The 18,687-nt window shown below is 43.6% G+C and overlaps 2 protein-coding genes across 2 annotated transcripts; both read right to left on the bottom strand.

Annotated features, from left to right (window-relative positions):
* Window positions 1-3,038: 3,038 nt before the first annotated feature.
* Window positions 3,039-12,509, bottom strand: LOC306708895 (dual specificity mitogen-activated protein kinase kinase 6-like). Its single transcript, XM_079176855.1, is given in 13 exon segments — window positions 3,039-4,455; window positions 4,697-4,742; window positions 5,003-5,142; window positions 6,134-6,211; window positions 6,755-6,882; window positions 6,997-7,048; window positions 7,225-7,341; window positions 7,543-7,662; window positions 7,919-8,032; window positions 8,116-8,164; window positions 8,436-8,505; window positions 12,195-12,267; window positions 12,270-12,509. Coding segments are annotated over 13 exon segments (1,083 nt in total). The 5' UTR covers window positions 12,288-12,509; the 3' UTR covers window positions 3,039-4,377.
* An 832-nt stretch (window positions 12,510-13,341) lies between these two features.
* btbd17b (BTB (POZ) domain containing 17b) lies at window positions 13,342-16,556 on the bottom strand (the record flags this gene model as incomplete). The annotated part of the gene is made up of 3 exons (XM_079177029.1): window positions 13,342-14,416; window positions 14,774-15,059; window positions 16,469-16,556. The coding sequence occupies 3 exons, from the start codon at window positions 16,554-16,556 to the stop codon at window positions 13,342-13,344; spliced, it is 1,449 nt and encodes a 482-aa protein (XP_079033155.1).
* Window positions 16,557-18,687: the final 2,131 nt, after the last annotated feature.

Raw genomic sequence — 18,687 nt, 5'->3', positions numbered from 1 at the left:
ACAGTAAAGGCTGAGCAGAGCAAGAAACCGAGCCCTGACTTGCGACACGAGCTACATAAATCATATGACCAGTTAAGTCAAAGTGTGATAACTAACCACAGTATCATCTCTCTGTCTCTTATGCACCTGTTTAGGGCTAGAAACAGACCACTGTCCTGCTGGGATTTAACTTGTTTTACTGTTTAAAAGATGAAACACATGCAGTAACTTTAGCATCTATCCATAAAACCTTTTACTCAAAAAATGTATACACAAGTAACATCTAAAATGCCTTTTTTTTTCCAGGAATAGCAGAGTAAGGGGATGAGAAAGCTAGTTATCATTGTCCTGTAGCTCACATTCTGCAACATACACATTATTACACTGGACTTGAACAAAGGATCTTGATAATAAGCCTCACACTTTTTAGAACTATTTTAATGATCAAAGACTATATAGCTAAATTTCCCTGAATTTCGCATTCTTAAGCAGTATTTAAGTATCAAATAATGAAGTAATCATAATGCCCGTTAATGTTATTTTGTCATATATCTATTTTCTATACTGTTGGGTAGTTTAATCATATATTGTAGGCCCATCAAACATTTGTATGTAGACTCTTAATGTGTAAAGTAAGCCGTCAGATAACTGTAGTGCATTGAAAAGTACATTTCCTTCTAAATTGTGGAAGTATAAAGCAGCAAAAAATGGAAACAGTGAAGTTAAGTACCTTCAAGTACCTCTAATGTGTATTTAAGTACATTACAGTAAATGTATTTAGTTGCATTTTGAACATCCATTTGTTAATTTGTACAAAACAAGCCATAATTACCCAACCATTCACTTTCACAGCTACCCTGCTGCGTCTAAAATGCCCATTTGCAGAGAGGTTGTGATTCACTTCTGCATCACAGTCCACATTGAATTGAGCCGGGACAGTAATTCAACTGGATGTCGCCTATTTTTTCACTCACACGCCGATCTTTTGAGCGGCATTATGCAATCATCATTATCAAAGGCCTTCTTTCCTAAAAAGGCTCTTCTTCACAACACTGGGCCCACTGCCTGCAGTCTACATGGCATTGAATAGTTCTCATCCTGGCATGAAGTCATCCGTCTTTGACAGACACACTCAAGAGCAGAGTAGTCCGCTCAGAGTACGCTTTTGTGAACCTCCGTTGTAAACATTCACAGCATAAAAAGCACTCAGAAAGAGCCATCAAAATGAGATTCTTCTTTCTATTCATCACACATCCGGACGATCCACAGCTTGACAAGAAGTGCGTGTTCACTTCTGTGTACTTACATAAGGACGTTTACACAAATGGAAACTGTAATATTGCTGAAACAAGCAGACTGTGATATAAAGAGCGGATTGTAATAATTGGATTTGAAAATCAAGTTCAGGCTTATAACTAAGGGTAAAGAAATGTATCCGCTCAGCAAGATTGCTTAAGTTACCGTGCTCATGTGCTGAGGCCAGGTGTACCATTTCAATCACACGTCCATTACACGATATCTTCTTTACAGTATCGCATGTGAGACGAGGGAGACAAAGTGAGAGAATTAGAGCGTGCTGCAGATAGAAACCCAAAGACTTGGCTTCCTTCTATCAGCTGGATCAGACACCTGCAGCAGCTCTCGCCTTGATTAAAGGAACGCGAGGCTAAAGTGGAACCGTTAGTGACATGGAAGTAGGAACTAAGTGGGTCGACCATACACAGCAAGATCCACGGACAAAAGAGACCGATTAAAAAACAGACGAGGCAGGCTTTCCGCTGCAAAACCTCCCCATCACATGTAAGAGAAAACATTTTAGATATGAGCTTTATTTTAGCTTGAAGCAACCAAATTACAAGATCAAAATGACTTAAAATACGTTCTGTGGTACTCTTGTTTCCAGATAACACAACCTAACACAGGCTATACCTGTATAAAGCTTTGCCCAACCAGAATCTGAACCCGTTATGGGTCTGAAAAAAGAAAAAAAAAGAAAAGTACACCTCAAACAGCAACATCATTACCTCAAACAGGAGTCCACTGTGTACTTAGACTATTTTCAGCTGCAGATTAAGTTGGGGTCGTGTTGCTACCAGTGAGATACAATCCAAGACGCCCAGTTAAAGAAGCAGCTTCATGAGTTTCAAGGCTTTTACAATTCTGGATAGTTATCACTGTGGCAAACATTTTTCGAGGTGAACAGTAGATATTTTTCATACAACATATTTCATTGTTTTGGTCTTTTCATGGCAATAACAAAACATTTGAATATTGCCTTACCCTTTAAAACGTGGACAGTGTTGTAATCTTTGCATCAGATACATGAACTTCTACTTCTTTGATTGCTAAACTGGCATCAGTCATGAAAGGAAAGCTTTAAAAACGGACATACTGAACAATAAAGCCTTTATTTTTTTTTTGTCTTTCCATAGTTCAAGTTTGTCGGTCCCACCCAATGAAAAGGTGGCAAGTAGAGTGAAGGAGTAAGAGGTAGAGCAAGTGTTCCATTCTCATTGTGATCGGCGTAAAAACTCACTTTTACACACACCAAAGGGAATGGCCATCCAAAGAAGGCTGACAAAAGAAATAAAATAGAAATAGCAGCTTCTTTGTGGTGTTGCTAGCTTTCCCTTATTATTCACAATCAAAAATACTCCTAACTCACTGACTTTCGATAAAGGTTGCACTACAGTGTAAACCAGAGGGGCGATGAATGCTAGCCACGAACGGAGGCACGGCAGTCATCATCACTGTCATCGCCGTCATCACCATCAGAGTCTCTGAACACTTGGCGTGGCGAAACGGCCACATGGCAAGGTGCTTCTTGCCGGGTGTCCGAGGCGAAGGGGCTCTGCATAGTATGCTCGGACAAGAGGAGATAATGGCTGCCCACCACGGACTGAGAAAAGGCCCTCGGTCCGGTGCGAGCTGGAGGAAAAACCCCAAAAAAATGGGGCCGTCTCCGCGTGAAGGAGAGCACAGAAACCTGAGCGGTGGAGCTTGACAGCACATCATTCCAAAATAGGTGTACGGTAGTCAGCTGGCCCTGTGAGTATGAGTGTGAGTGTGTGTGTGTGTCACGCTGCATTAAACTACCAACCACTCTACCACCCATGTGCCCTGCCAAGTTATGACAGTGCCATGTTACATAGAAAAAAAAAAAAAAAAAAAAGGAGATAGTATTTACATCTTCAACATATAAATTATTTCCCTAACATACTGTCTGTGTAATGCATAATAAGGAAAAAAAAAAAAACACAAGCGCCTCATATGAAAAGACTATGCTGACTCCAGAATTGAGAACTGCAGGCAAAGGGATGAGTATAAATGCTGCTAAAATCAAGATGCAGGACAGAACGAGTCCAAAAAAAGAAGAGGAAAAAAAAATAACACAATTAATGCAGTAATTCATGAGAACGACTAAAATGGCACACAGGAAGAGATAAAGCTGTGAGCTTGATTAGGCAACCTCTGAATACTTCCAGGTAGTAACAATGGCAGCACTGAGGCCGACGCGTTAATACCCGAGAAAGAAGACGACGACGAGGAGTACTGAGGGGCCGCTGCATGAAGGCCCTCAGCTGGGACCACAATCGGATCAGGTGATATGGGACGCTTTACATTCCTGCGTTATGACTTCTCATCACGTACAGAATGTGACCTTTGACATTTCTTAAGTTATTTCTCTTCGCTCTGGAGCCTCCTGGTCCCGGCACTGACCGGCCACCTCAGAGCAGAACCAGGTGGAACCGTCCCCCCCCCCCCCCCCTGATGTGATCTGACAAATAAGGCCCCAGTCCGGTAAAATTCACACATGTCGACGATATACAGTATCAAAAACTCTGTATAATGAGAAAACATACAAACACATATGCAAATATAGATTTCAAGACACAACAAGGTACACATTAACTGTTGGTTTTGCGGATGATATTCAAAGTATTCATACAATATGTGTCACATAGAAATGATGGCTGGCTCTGTCCGTAGTGAAGAGAGAGAGAGAGAGAGAGAAGGGGGGAGGGGGGGAGATAAAAAGGGGCTGCGGGGCGAAAAAAAGAAGAAGAACAAGACGAAAAACAACAAATCTGGTTCAGTTCATATTTGTCATGTTGAATAATCGCGCACACAGGAAGCTTGGAGGAGCCAATTAAACCTCTCCAGTTGGTTTTTGACTGTACGAGTTCATATTACCGCCACTCTCCCACTCCAATGCTGCTGTCAGTCTTTGGGGTCAACCCCCCCCCCCCCCTATTGTGTGTGTGTGTGTGTGGGTGATTGAGAGTCTGTCATTCCAGTGAGTTAAAAAATAAAAAAAAAATAAAGGTAGGCCATTGGTTTGTTTGCCGAGAGGTCCCGCCTAACCTGATGGGCCGGAGGGGCCCGCAGGGGGCCCCATCAGTCATCCAGAATTACCTTCACAAAACTGGCCACATCTGTGTCTTTGGAGTCATGCATGGTGAGGAACGGATGTTGCTGCATGAAAACAAGGAAACAACACAGACTATGTCCTTAAACAAATAAATGATCTAACGATGTTGTTGTAAATACACAAGTCATAGTGTCAATGGGTTAACTGGGTGAGTCTGGTCTCTAGTGGACAAAAGCAAGAACCAGAGCGGATCTGTGTGGCAAAGTAGACAAAAGTAGCACAACGCGTAATAATATTTGTGTTGTTGTTTTGGGGGAAGAGGAAAAGTATTGTAAAACTACTAACCATTAATTCTGCATAACCAGGTCTCTCATTTGGCTTCTTTCTTAAGCTGTAAGAACAAAAAGAGACCAAAATGCAAAAGTGAGAAAAGCAGGAAATCCCAAACTTGTATGATAACTCCAAACAAAACACATCTAAAAATAGACATCAGCTCCAGTACTGTACTGACGCCACCTCGTTCTGTAAACACAGAGCAAACACTGACCCCTGCTGGACCTCAGTGACACTTTTTAAATTGTATATATATTTTTTTTTAATAGCAAGGTGAACGAGGAGCATTGCGTTGAGGTGTGTGTGAGAGAGACTCACCACTGGGAGATGAAGTCTACAAACTCTGGGGAGAAACGGTCGGCGGGCAGCTGTGGAGACGGCTCGTCCACCACCTGTTTGAGCTGCTGGAACGGGGTTCCCCACGAGTCGTAGGGGAACTTCAAAATGGCCAGCTCGATCTAGGAGACAGAGAACCGATTCAACATGCTGATAAAAGACTCACTTTCACCTGCAACACAAACCATTTGGACAATCAGAAATCAATAAAAAGGTTCAACGCTAACTGACCACAGCATGGACGTGTAATGATCACAGTCAACGGTGAGCATGACTCAGCATTAGTGTCGTGTGGAAATATGAGTTGCATGCAACGGAACCTCTTTTAGGAAATGTATAAATTATCATCTTTTATTTATCGCGGTGACAAAAGTTTTTTTTTGTTGGGAGTGTGGACTAACATGGAGTTGTATTGTTATTTAAAAAACACCCAAACGTTTTACCACAGCTTGAACTGAGAGTAAATAATATATTCATATGAAATACAATCCTGTGTGAATGAAATACATAAGGAACATAACAGTTGAAGTGAAATGATAGAAAACTGTTTCCAGATATGTTTCCATACATGTACACAAATACAGAGTGATGAGATTAAACAGGGGTTTTACCAGAAGCAGAAATATTGGGTGTAGGCATGCATGCATGAATGAATGAATGAATGAATGAATGAATGAATGAGGAAAATCCTGCGCACTACTGTTGGAAAACCTCACTCACAATTTATTTGAACCAACATTTTGGGTCCATGTGGCTCTTAACATATTGTTGTTATGATGTCGTGAGCTGTGTGCACTATTGTATTTTGGGGTAGTGGAGCGGTTGCGACTGGAAGGAGTGTAGTTGGAGTCCCGTGTGTTAACTGCATTGAACTGAGAGGTCATATTAAGTGTGAAGTAAAAACTAAACCGCATGCTTCAAATGATATTTCCTAAACAACAAAAAAAATTCACGTAGGATATTTGGACAAAAGTGAGTTAATACATGCTTGTTATTATGATTCTATCCACACTTAAACAAATTAAAAGAACAGTGATAGACAGAAAATTAATTTGCCTGAAATGTATCACAAATGGCATTAATGGACACATTTTGATATTCAGCCATACTCACCATTGTGATACCAAGACTCCATATGTCTGACTTAACACTGTAGCCTTTCTGGTTGAGGTCAGGGTTGATCCGCTCAGGCTGGAATAGAAATTATAGCAACATATAAAGTACCAACACTATCATTTCAACAATTATCATAAACTAGAATTACACTGTCATTTGTAGGAAAGCCTTATAAACTTCTTAAAATGCATTTGCTACACATGAATCGACAAAAGTAGTAATGATGATAAATACAAACTGATAAAAGCTATTTTCATATGAAATAAACTCCCTGAAGAATTAAAAAAACGTGTCAAAGATAATAGGTCTAATTAGGGAAGAACATTTGAAGAACAAATCTGTCGGCTAAAATGTGTTTTTCGAGAGGATTTAAAATAACGTGCTGGTTTTGTGAACCTACATTCCTTCATACAGGCAAGATGTTTGGCATCATGAGATTGATGTATTTTATCAAAATGAAGGCATTTAGTTTACAGCTCAAGTGTGCAGTACATCTTTAATATCCTGCTAGACTGTGGATTTTTTATTTATTTCATGGGGATTCCCTCATCACTTTCTAGAGGATCCTAAATCTCAACTAGCCGGCACCAGGAGTCTCTTATCCCAGTCCCCACTTACCGCCATGTAGGGCTTGCAGCCTGCATCCATTGTTTTAGCCACAGAGTCCACCAGGTGGCCACTGATGCCAAAGTCGCACATTTTCACTTGGCCCTGAGTGTTGATCAGAACATTGGAGGGCTTCACATCTGGAGAGACACATCGTTGGCAAAATGATGAGAGAGAGAACACGGCAAGACAAACATGAGGAACAGGAAACTGAACTGTGAACATGATGATGATGATGATGATGATCTGATTACCTCTGTGTATCACTGACAGGTTACTGTGCAGATGCTCTAATGCCTTGACAATCTGTGGAGAGAGAATAGAACTGCAGAATCTTCCTTTGTTTAATCCATACACAAACGTAAACTATCGACTTGCTCTCGGACACTAAGTGAACATTTGTACTTGTGTGTTGGCCTGTTCCTTTAAATGTACATGTATAATAATAATAATAATAATGTAAAATATGAGACGGGACGTACTGCTACTGCGATCTTGCCCAAGATGTCTTCTGGGATGTTTTTGCCTTTCTCAGTAACCTTCTTATAGAACTTATCCAGAGAAGTGTCCATCAGCTCCATACAGATCCAAACATCCCCCTGAAAAAAACAACAAGATGATCACTCACACACTCTCTCTCACACACACACACACACACACACACACACACACACACACACACACACACACACACACACACACACACACACACACACACACACACACACACACACACACACACACACACACACACACACACACACACACACACACACACACACTAGTCATAGTTTGCTCACCTCTCTGAAGAGGGCGCCGTAGAAGGTCACAGTGAAGAAGCAGTCCACGGTCCTCATGGAAATGTCCAAGTCCATCAGAAGCCTCTTCTGCTCCAGAGTGTTCACGGTGGCACGAATCCTCTGGGGACACAAACATCACAGATTGGGCCGGCGGTGTCAGCAGCGGGGCAGATGTAGCTTAAATCAAATGGAGTCCAGTGTCCTAAACCCCCCCCCCCCCCCACCTCAATACAACACGTCATTGATCCGATAGATCTCATCCAAATGTCCAAGAGTTGAGCTCACATGTTTAATGCATCTATGACTCACGGTGCTATTTAAAAAAAAAAAAAAGCACGTTGCATTTGCAGAACAGGTAACCCGAGTAGCAGCCCACCTTGACAGCCATGATAACACCACTGGGCACATGCTTCATCTTGTCCACGACCCCGTACGCTCCCCTGCCCAGCTCCTCAATCTGCTCCAAGTCATCGGCCTTCACCACAAAGTTCTGGACAGAGAGGAAGACGCATTAAATGTGTGCGTTCAGGAAACAGAGCGGCGTGTTTCAGAGGAATACGGAGCCATCTTCACCTGATCTCCAATCGTGACGCAAGCTTTCGAGTCAAGATCTCGAGGGGGCCTGCAGGGAGAGAGAGCAACATTAAGCACAAGCAACAGTGGGAATACTCACACTGTAAGAGAACATGCACATGTTTATTCGTGCAATACGTAAGATTAATTTGAAACAAACATTGACCAAAGTCTTTCTTACGATATAGCTGCAATAAGCTAAAGGATTGATTTATGTTCCAGCCATTTTAGCGTCCTGGGTCTGATTTTGAGACCCTCTCAGGAAGGTATTGCTGCCGTCACTACCCCACTGTAAAAAATAAAAATAAAAAGAGCCTTACGCTGCTGCTGCTGGTGGGGGCTGTGCAAAGACTTCTTTGGCCAGCTTCAGCCCAGGGTTCTTCTTCTTCCCTTGGAGACAGGAAATCAGAAAAACAATTACCACCTCAGCTCCATCTTAAGCCATACCGGGATCAATAAAGCTGTATTTAGCAGCAACCACAAGCCAGTGTGATTATAAGTGTTTTGTAGAAAGACTGAAGGCAAATAGACGTCACAGCTACAGACTCTTACGAGCCCGATTTCCACATTACTCTGAGATTAGAGCGGTTTTGCCACAACAGAGACCCCGAGTCCTAAATCAGGACATTGAGTGCGAACTAAACGGACTTTGCTTGTTTTTAAATATCCACATCGGTCTGATGAAAGGGAGATTTTAATCCATTCTGGTAGGGGGGGGGGGGGGGGGGGGGGGGTTTCGAGGTTACAATCAATTTCCAGTTGCCTTTGATACAAATGGCAACAAATGATCGGTTATCTATCTGGAGATTAGGTGTGCTCAGAGCTGAGGCCCTGCAGCAGGGAGAAGGTGGACCAAATGACTAATCGACATTGGTATGATGACTCAAATGGAAGGGAGGGGTGCAGGGAACTTTTTTCTTTTTATGATAACTGCCATCAACTCAACTATCAATGCATTCCCTCCCCATTTTGTCTCTTATTTCCTAATCTCAAGTTTAGCTCGCATTTCGTGCATATCTGGAGTGCGGTGCTGTAAAGCGTGCAGCTCTGGGACCAGTCTGTGTTAAATCAGTGACAGCAGTCCATTCATAAACACAGTTTACCAGCAGCCGCTGGGACTTCCCACAAGGGGCCACGAGTCGCTGCCAGAACAACACCGCTACCGGGCCTACGAGAGGCAGCACAGGAACACCAAGTCAACTCTTGACACTCGTGTTCAGCATGTCCGCTCTTGTTGCAAGGTCGAGGGGGGAAAAACAGAAAACTTTTGTTGACCTTTATCTGCGTGCTAGGACTCAGCCACAGCTTAACCCACTGGGATATGATGAGAAACTGTTTCGACCTGGCTGCTTATTTCCTGTTCCAAGGGCCCGGCTGAGCAATTATTCTACACCGGTTCACAGAAACTGGTTTAATGCACAAGCGCCTTCATTTTGGAACAAATGCAACAGCTCTCATTATTGCTGCGAGGTTGTGTTTGCCATCGAGTGAGTCACAATACTCCAGTGTGGAGGAAGTACGACTGGGTAAACCCCTCCTTGCTAGATTAAGCTGGAAGGGAAGTGAAGTTTCACAAAGATTTTAGACTCTATGGAAACGTCAGACAGGTACATTTTGTGCTGCCGCCCTAAAATAGGCCCACAGTGTCTGGACAGACCAGCGTAGTCTCATGTGGTCGGGCGAGATTGAAGTGTGATTTACTCACACATGCTCGGTCAAAAATAGATTTTGTGTTTCCTCTGCGTGGGATAAAGTACGTGCACCCAAAGCCTTCCAGTGGCCTGACTAATAAGACAGCTCTTTTGTTCAACGACCAAAATGAGTGCAGCACACGAACGTGGCAGCGCGAGAACGTCTGACAAGCAACGCTGTTCGAGACACCTAAAAAAATACTAAAAATCATACCGCACACATGCAGGTTTTACAGTTTCTATTAACTCCGAGTTATTGCTCGACATATTCACTTTGACACATTAATGGGAGTTGAAATACTAGCTCCTCTCAGGTAGCAGTGTGTGTGTGTGTGTGTGTGTGCAGTGACCCTGTAGCCGGGAGTGTTTTGTGGGATATGACTCACAGCCAGTCAGACTGGACACATCCGCTTTAAAAATGCAACAACTGTCAGGACCCTTTGGGAGAAATGATGTCACTTCAACTTGGCCCCGCTTGCGGCTCACTATCCAGCTTTCTGCTGCAAGACCTGCCTGGTCCTCGAACTCAGCACACAATAGTGCAATTACATCGGCTTCTGCTGCACTCAAGGTATATTACAGGCAGCACAGCAGAAACACACAGAGATACCATTCCCTGTGCTTGCTCGTATTCATGCTATATCATTAATAAGTGCACGGAAACCGTGGTTTATAACTAAACATAGCACAAGTTACATTCTGCATTTTATAAAAAACACATTTTTCTTCCCATAGGAAGAGATTTATTAAGCTTAAGTATTTGTAAATATTGAGCATCGTGTCTTCGTCAAATCAATATTTTAGCCGATTCCGTGTAAGCAGCTGTTACAGACAGTAGCAGCCAGTTGGTGCTCTTTTTAAAAAAAAAAGGAAATGCAGTCATTTCTGGAAACCAAAAAGATGGCCAGAGGAAACTATCCAGAGCGCAGTACGTCATGCGAACAAGAATGTCTGGATTGTGCATGAGATCAAAGTGTCAATAGCTGCAGGGCGAGTCACCATCAGGAAGCTCCGGCCCTCAGAGTGGGTCCATGTACAGAAAAAGGATGACTCATGCACATATAATCTTCCACACAACCCTATCAGTGGCGTTCGGGAGAACCCAATCTCCGAACATGCCTCAGCAATACCGTGAGCAGCCCTGCAATGCACTCAGACCCGCAGAAGGCACTACTCCTTGTAAAAAAGAAAAGAAAAGAAGAAGCCAGAAAAATGTTAAACTTTCACAGAAAAAAGACACATCAGGCTTGCTTTGGTGCACACAATAATTGACGGCACAGAACCTGTGTAGCAGCTATAGAGGCTCTGCTTGCAGCCAGTGAACTGTCAACAAAAGAGAGGCTGCACTAGGTATTGGTGCTGCAAGTCAAAACATGCCATGGTAGGCCGAAGGATGTGTGCCTGAGCAGCACCCAGCCAATCTACTCCCAGCCCTCTCAAAACAGTGTGTACTCCCGACCATGGTAACGCTAGTATGATTGTGTAACAGCACAAGCGGTGAACTTGAAAAGTAAATTGACATCATCATCATCATGCTCGGTGTGTGTGTGTGTGTGTGTGTGTGTGTGTGTGTGTGTGTGTGTGTGTGTGTGTGTGTGTGTGTGTGGCAGAGGAAGGACCTTGATTTTTCCAAGTTGTGCATATTATTCAACCGTGTAACGCTCCAGTGACTACACCGCACAGACTCGCTGGCTGACTGGCGGAAGCACAAGGGTGTGATAGCGCCATGGTTCCTTTGCATTACCGCCTGTTTAAAAAAAAAATTTTTTAAAAAGGACTTTCCACAACCGGGAAATTAAATTAAAACAAATTAAAAATGCAGAGCTAAAAACATCTTTTAGAGCGTACACACATCGGCCAAACCAAATGGACGGAAACACAATCAGTCGCGAGTCAGGAGGCTGGAAAACACCTGTGGTCCCAATGTGCTTCACTTCACCCGAGGAGAGAAACTAGTCCCAGTGATTCCGAGCTGAGGGGAAAAGTTGCGTGATAATTACAGCTTGGCAAAAGTCCTTAATTGTCGTGAAAATTATGCGTTAGCATAACCACAACACGGGAGCCTAAACGGGGACGCGACTATAGCATTTAGCTAAAATATGAATAATAACAAATATAATGTAGCACGCTATCATTAAGCCTCTGATGAATACCTTCAGTGTGTCTAGAGACTTCGCATAATGATAGAAAGCACGAAAGACATGCTGGCTAGCTTCTTTTTTTCTCTTTCTCCTCCTCTCATACATGCAGCTTTTCCACCTGGCAAGGTTACATTTCTCAAACACCGCTAGCTAAATTACTTCCACGCAAACTGCGCCTCGATATGTAAAATATATGCACGGTTGTTTTAAAAAAAAAAAAGATTTGGAGAAAAAAAAAGCCACTTACCTCCTTTGGACAGAGACATTTCCCCTTTGCTTTGATGAGGGGGAAGGGAAGCACAAAGACTTTTGCCTTTTTTTACTCCCTCCCTCCCTGCATCTAGCCTTACACCCGCTCAGGATCGCTGGCTTGTGCAAAAAACTAGCAGCGATCACAACTACACGGTTCGTCTTCGTGCAATCTTTGCGCTTCAATCACCAGCTCGCGCGTTCAAAGATCGAAAAGCAGATGAATGCACAACTTTAACGAAAGTCGGCGCGGGTTGTACAGTTCGAGTTAGTTTGCTAACAAAACCTGCACTTTTAGGGTGGCCAAAGTCTGACAGCTGAAGGTTTCAACGACGTGATGACGTATTTCCGGCCTCGTGCTAAGCATCGTGGGATGCGTAGTTCTAAGTGGGAGCACTTTTCTTTCTACAGTAAGATCATAACGTAATGCTGGTGCTATAAAGTTTATTTTTGTAAATCCGATATAAGCCAACACAGACACATTATTTTAATGTTTTTGTCTTTTATTAATCATTTTTTTTGTATAAGGATGAAAATCACATACTTGTGTAGTTTATTTTAAAGCTATATAAAACGCATGTACAACGATAAATAAGAAAACGAAATACTAAAGGACTCACTGTCTTGCAATTCAGCGACAGCATACAAAGGAACACTGACAATGGGATTGCACTTCAATTTACGCATTTTTGGTATGTAAACTACAAACAAGTACATCGGTGTATGTCACAGGATATAGGTGTCATGAACTAAAAATCTATATTTCACTGCTGGATAGTGAACTACATCAAAATCATAACAATAAACCCCTATTGTATGCAAACAACAATAACCATCACAATACATTCAAGGAACAAACTGCTGGACTACAGAATACCTGAACAAATACAGAACAATAAAGTTTCTTTTTTTTCTTTTTTTCTTAGTATGCATGAAATACTCGAAATCCAACCATCATCATTGTGATAATCACTGCTGGGGCCATTACATTGCGAGTCTTTCATTGTAGCAAACAGCTCCTTGCTAAATAGAGATGTCACAGACTGGATGCATAAACATGACATGAGTTAACTTTGGAATATGCATGTGATTGTGTGGGTGGAGGGTGTATAGCTGATGATAAGGTCAAACCAAATTCCTGCCTTTTACTTCCTGGCAACAATGAGAGTGTGGTAGAGAGGTTTTATTACAATGTGCAGATAGAGGGAGCTGTCAATCAGGTACTCTGATGCACGGCGCTGCAGGTCGGCATCCACCAGGAAGTCCCCGGCCTCCTCTGTGCTTTGGTGGAAGTTGTAGACGTGGCGAACCACAACTTTTCCTTGCTGTCTTGCCATCACAATCACCGTCTTCTGGAAACTCACACCGGCAAAGTCTGGACTAGAGGTGGCTGGTGTTACAATGATGCGAGGTCGACCTCCATCTGTGCGTGTAGGCTGCATGGCGCCCAGCTCGGTATAGGTTGACCTGGCACTGAGGGGGAGCCAGCGAGGGGAGAAAAGGGCGTTCCAGGTCACCCTCTTGATGGAGTCATGGCCGCTGGGCCCGAGCTGGGTCTGGAAGCTGAAACTACGGTCATCACGGGTGGGGTTATTGATAACCCAAGGGGAACCCCAGGAGGTGGACAGGTAGTTACGGGGAGTGAAAATACTGCAGTTGACATCAAAGTACTTGGCCAGTTGTATAGGTGAGGCCGAGTGAAATTGGAAAGCTAGGTAGAGTAGATCACGGATAGACTCGTAATGCTTCTGCAGGAGGGGGGATTGCTTCTGAAGACGGAAGAGGTGCTGAGGGGGAATCATGCCGTATCGAACAGCCCTTAGGGCGCTTTCGACTGTCGAACTGACGGGCTGGTTCTGGCTAATCCAGGCTTCCAGGGCCTCGTAGAGCTCCAGCTCACTCTGCAGAATAAGGTCAGAGCGCTTGAGCAAGGAGAGGAGCAGGTCCTCACTGATGGAGCCCCATTCTCCGCTCTGCACCACAGAAGACAGGTTCCAGGACAGGTACTGCAGGCAGCTGTCCCGCAGGACCAAGTCCCCAATTTGTAATGCATAGTTGTACCAGCCAATCACATGGCCGGTGGGCGAATCACTAGACAGATGTTGGGTCATAAACTGGGTCAGACCTTGTTGCAAACCCCATACATGATACTTGCTGGCCAGCTTATGCAGAGAAATGGCCTGATCTAGCCGTACTGAGATGTCACCGCAGTACAGATACCTGCAAGAAAAAAAACACGGCTGGAATATTCATCTAAAGACATTTAAAATAAATATACATACAACATATCTCTCAATAAGGCATACTACTGTTTTCTCACCTCGCATCTGAGTCACTGAATAAAACCCACACTGTTCGATTTTCAACTGCGAGCCACAAACAGCAAGTGTAATTTTAGAATATTTCACAAGATGGAGCATCTCACTTCTCCAAAGGGAGATGCAAAATGGTGCAGAACTTTATACTTGTGGAAACTACGAAAAGCATCTACAAGTTGCTCCACAGTTTCTTGAATGGTTCCATTTGATTGAACCTGATTAACTCTGAACAAACGATATAAACCGGAGTCAACCTCACCTGACAAACTTGTCGATGACGGCTGCGCAGTCGGGCGTCTCCCTCAAAACCACAACGCTGCCGTTGCGATTGAGCAGCAGATCCTCAAACACGTCACTCTGCAGCGTGAGGACCAGGCTGTGGGCCTGGATCACCTTCACCTCGTCCGTGCTGATGGTCTGCACGCGGAGAGTGACATCACTGCTGTTCCCCAGGGCCAGCAGGGTCTCGATACGCTGCACCAAACTCATGGAGTGATTCAGCACAGTGACCCCATTGTCCAATGCCACCTCCTGCTTCAGGACAGCTGTGGAGAAGAAAGTGCAAGATGATGAACTAACACTTCACAGATAACAAAAATATATCCAAATTTAAATGTGTCAGCTACGGTTTCAGCATTTTTTTTAGAAATAGCTTTTATACATTCGTACATGAAATTCTTTCATATTTTCATCACCGTAATTTGCATCCGTCTGACTCTGCTTTCCAAGATTTCATTTGAAGATGTGCTTTGCTCTTATATCAGATTTGACACAGCAAGAACCGGAAAAGCCCTCCCTAACTCATCGACTAAGCCGCAACTCATATGTGTCAGGAAAGAAACCCACACTTGCACGTTATTCTATTGTTCTGGTCTCAATTAATAAGTCAGGTGGCTGAATCAGAAAACCTCCACACAAGGTGCCCAGAGAAGAATCCTGAGTTTGCAGCACCATTGCAGATGGCTGCTTCTATGGGCCTTCTTGTACAAGTACAAGAGTCCCATACGGGAGAATCACACATGAAAGACTCAGCGTGACAAGCTGCTGTTTCCATTCTGCCGCAGCCATCGGCAGCCTTGTTGGCCTATTACTGGGGGTTTAATGAGACACAGGGGGAGCACATTGGCTCCCTGGAATGTCTCAGTCCTCATATCTCCAGCACAATCAAGCGCCCCCACTTCAAAGTAACCTTTTTCCAATTAGCCAGCCAGCACCCTGAGCCAGCTGAGCATGGTGTGAGGGTGTGTTTTGACAAATGGTTCTGGCACACCAAAGCCAATTGAAAAATCGCCAAATTATTCACAACTGTGGAAACAGTATGTTTTTTTGTTTTTTTATAAATTCTGAAAAAAAAAAAAACATCTGAGAGAAAAAAAAGATACGAACAAGAACGTTTCATTGTATCTTCCACTCAAGCTGAGAACAGCTGAAAACATAAAAGAAAACATTTTATACACATTCCCTTCATTCATCTCTAAAGTATTAGATGAGTCTGTGCTCACGAGGAATTTAAAACAGAATCCAATCTGACAGCACAGTAATGTGGCCTTCAATAGCTTTGGTCAAAATCAGTCAAATTCGGAACTTCTTTAAGGAGCAAGAAAAGCTTTCCTTCTTTCGCTTGTACTATATACTGTATTACTGAGCCGGCACAGTGCCAGGCAGCAAATGGACTTGCCTGTCTTTCCCTGCACCCAGCAGACAGATAGATGAGGACAGCATAAGTAGAATAGATTAAATACCCATCCCCTGCCCTGAGGCCGAGCACGAGCCATGCATTCATGCTGTGCCCTACTACCCACTGACAGTATGGGGGAAGCTGGACTGAAATAGAACAACACAGCTTCTCATACAATGTAGGATATTTAAAAAAAGACAGAAAAAACAATTCAAAGGTGATATGACTCTTTGAAAGCAATCAGTTGAAAGTGCTGATTCCTTGTTGAAATCTTACCTCCTCCAACTGTGACAGAGTGGATTAAGAGGAGCAGGGTGCCCACATAGACCCAGGCAGGGATCCCTTGTCCACATGAGCGAACCATATCTTCTCAGTTATTCCTTGCCTCTCTTCCTTTGTCCTTTGCCCCTCTCTTCCTTACTCTGTGCCACTCTTCTCCGGACTCTTCCTCTTGCTGCTCTGCTTTGGTCGCGCGCTTGCAGAAAGGTGTTGTTGCCCCCCGTGTGTGCCGCCCGGCTCCCTGTCCCGCACTCTTTATGTAGGACGCTGGCCTTTCCCTGGCGCATCTCGCAACCCCACGGACTCCATTGATTGGTGGAATCGTGGCAGGGGCGTTGCTATAGCGACAGCTTTGATTTTGAATTCCTCCCTTTTGGAAGTTACATGGCATTGATCATTGGCACCGGGCCAACCGCAGACTCAGCTCAATGTTTTTGTTTTTTAGATTAAAAGTGATGTGCTATTAACAATCAATAGTAACATAGTTTCCTGTTTTAATGGCACCCCAGAATCTCTGGACTGCAAAGCGTTGTTTACGATATCTAAGTACAATCAGTGTCATGTAATGAGCCAATTAATTACAGGAGGTTGCCACTGAGACTATCTGCCAAAAGTAATTGAGGTTCTGATAAGTGCGACAAACTGCAGTCTGTCAAATTTCATAATCCATTTTGTAAGGAGTTTTTCATCTGAGAGTAATTATTCCTCCGGTGGCATGTTAATCTCACTAATGGAAGGATGATTTCATTGGTGCTGGGTCTGCTCGTCAATTAAAGACAAGCTCTGTTGATCAAATTCTACTGCCAATCAGGATTTTATGTAGTCACATTACTGGTAAAGCACATATTTAAGGTGCAGACGTTGCATCACAAACCTCACAGAGGGCAAAGGGTTTAGTGAATGTGTCTGATACGGAGTTAATGGCCTGCCGCTTGCAGGGGACTTACTATCCTCACAGCTATAATCAATACGCGATGCTATAACGACTCAAAGTGAGCCCAACAGCCGCACGACACGAGAGAGCCACACATCATAAAGGAATGTGCTTCGATGTGAAATGGCAACAATGGATATCGCCTCAGGTCATGGCTCAAAGAGATGTTTACAGTGCCATTTATGAATCCCTCAGTCAGCATTGATCTGTCAGAGATGGGTCGGTCAATACAGGGACTTCAAATCTTCTCAAAAAGATGAGATCAGTATGGATCTGATATGTGTTTTTAAAATCATTGCATCTGACGAGGCCATTAGTTCAATCACAATATTCATCCTAACATTCTGCAATGTGACAGATGTGTTCAAAATAGCTCCAAATCTACCATGCCCACAACAGGGAGACGGACAGGGAGAGACATCATTTCAGAGTGAACTGGGTTGTGGTGTTGCCTCGAGGGCTGCCAGGCTGCGGTAAAAATGCAGGAGAAGAGACGTCCTACGAGACCCCGACCTGAGTCACTGCTATGAATAACCTGACAGGTTCTCGGAGGAGAGCGGTGCTGCTGAGGTGCCTTAATGAAGCCTGCTGCCACAAAATGGACGAGTCTACGACAAGGCACGGGATCACACTGTGTATGGTGTCATCTTTTATTTGTTTTACTTTCTGGAGGTTGATGAAGATGAGATTCATGAGCTTTATATGAACGCTATAGATCTATATCGATGCAAATACTGAGAGTTGCGCGTGAAATGATCGGTCAACGCTGTATTCTATCAACATATACTTATGTATCGAGTTTAGATTGGTTTACAGCTCAGAGTATAGCTGTATACACAATTCAAATCAGAAAAAAAACCCAAAAGCCCTCTTTATGTGTGCCTTCTAAAAAAGGGCATGCCCTTCATTAAGGTGACATTGCTCTCTCCTTTGAGATCAGCTCCGAATCTGCAAATACATGGACCACAAGCAGAGGGATGGATTGACGAACTGCTAGGTTTGTGAGAGCACCCCTCGGGACGGGATCCATTGAGGGATCGATGCACCACAGGGGGCTCCATCATGCAGTATAAACAGTACGTTTAGTACAGGCTGTATGCCAGAGTGAGCTTCACCAAGGTGTCCCGGATGACCTTACTCTTGTGCTGAACCTGGAGGGGATGCACTACACGACTAGGTCCCCAGAGATGACACAAAGGACTTTTGATATACAAACATGTTGGACGCATCACGTGTCTAATGAATAAAAAGAACAAAAAAATGAATAAAACACATGTAAATG

This window comes from Pholis gunnellus (assembly GCF_910591455.1).
Source record: "Pholis gunnellus genome assembly, chromosome: 17".
Classification (NCBI taxonomy): domain Eukaryota; kingdom Metazoa; phylum Chordata; class Actinopteri; order Perciformes; family Pholidae; genus Pholis; species Pholis gunnellus.
Note: the sequence above shows the minus strand (reverse complement) of the source record. Positions and strands in the feature narration are given on the sequence as shown.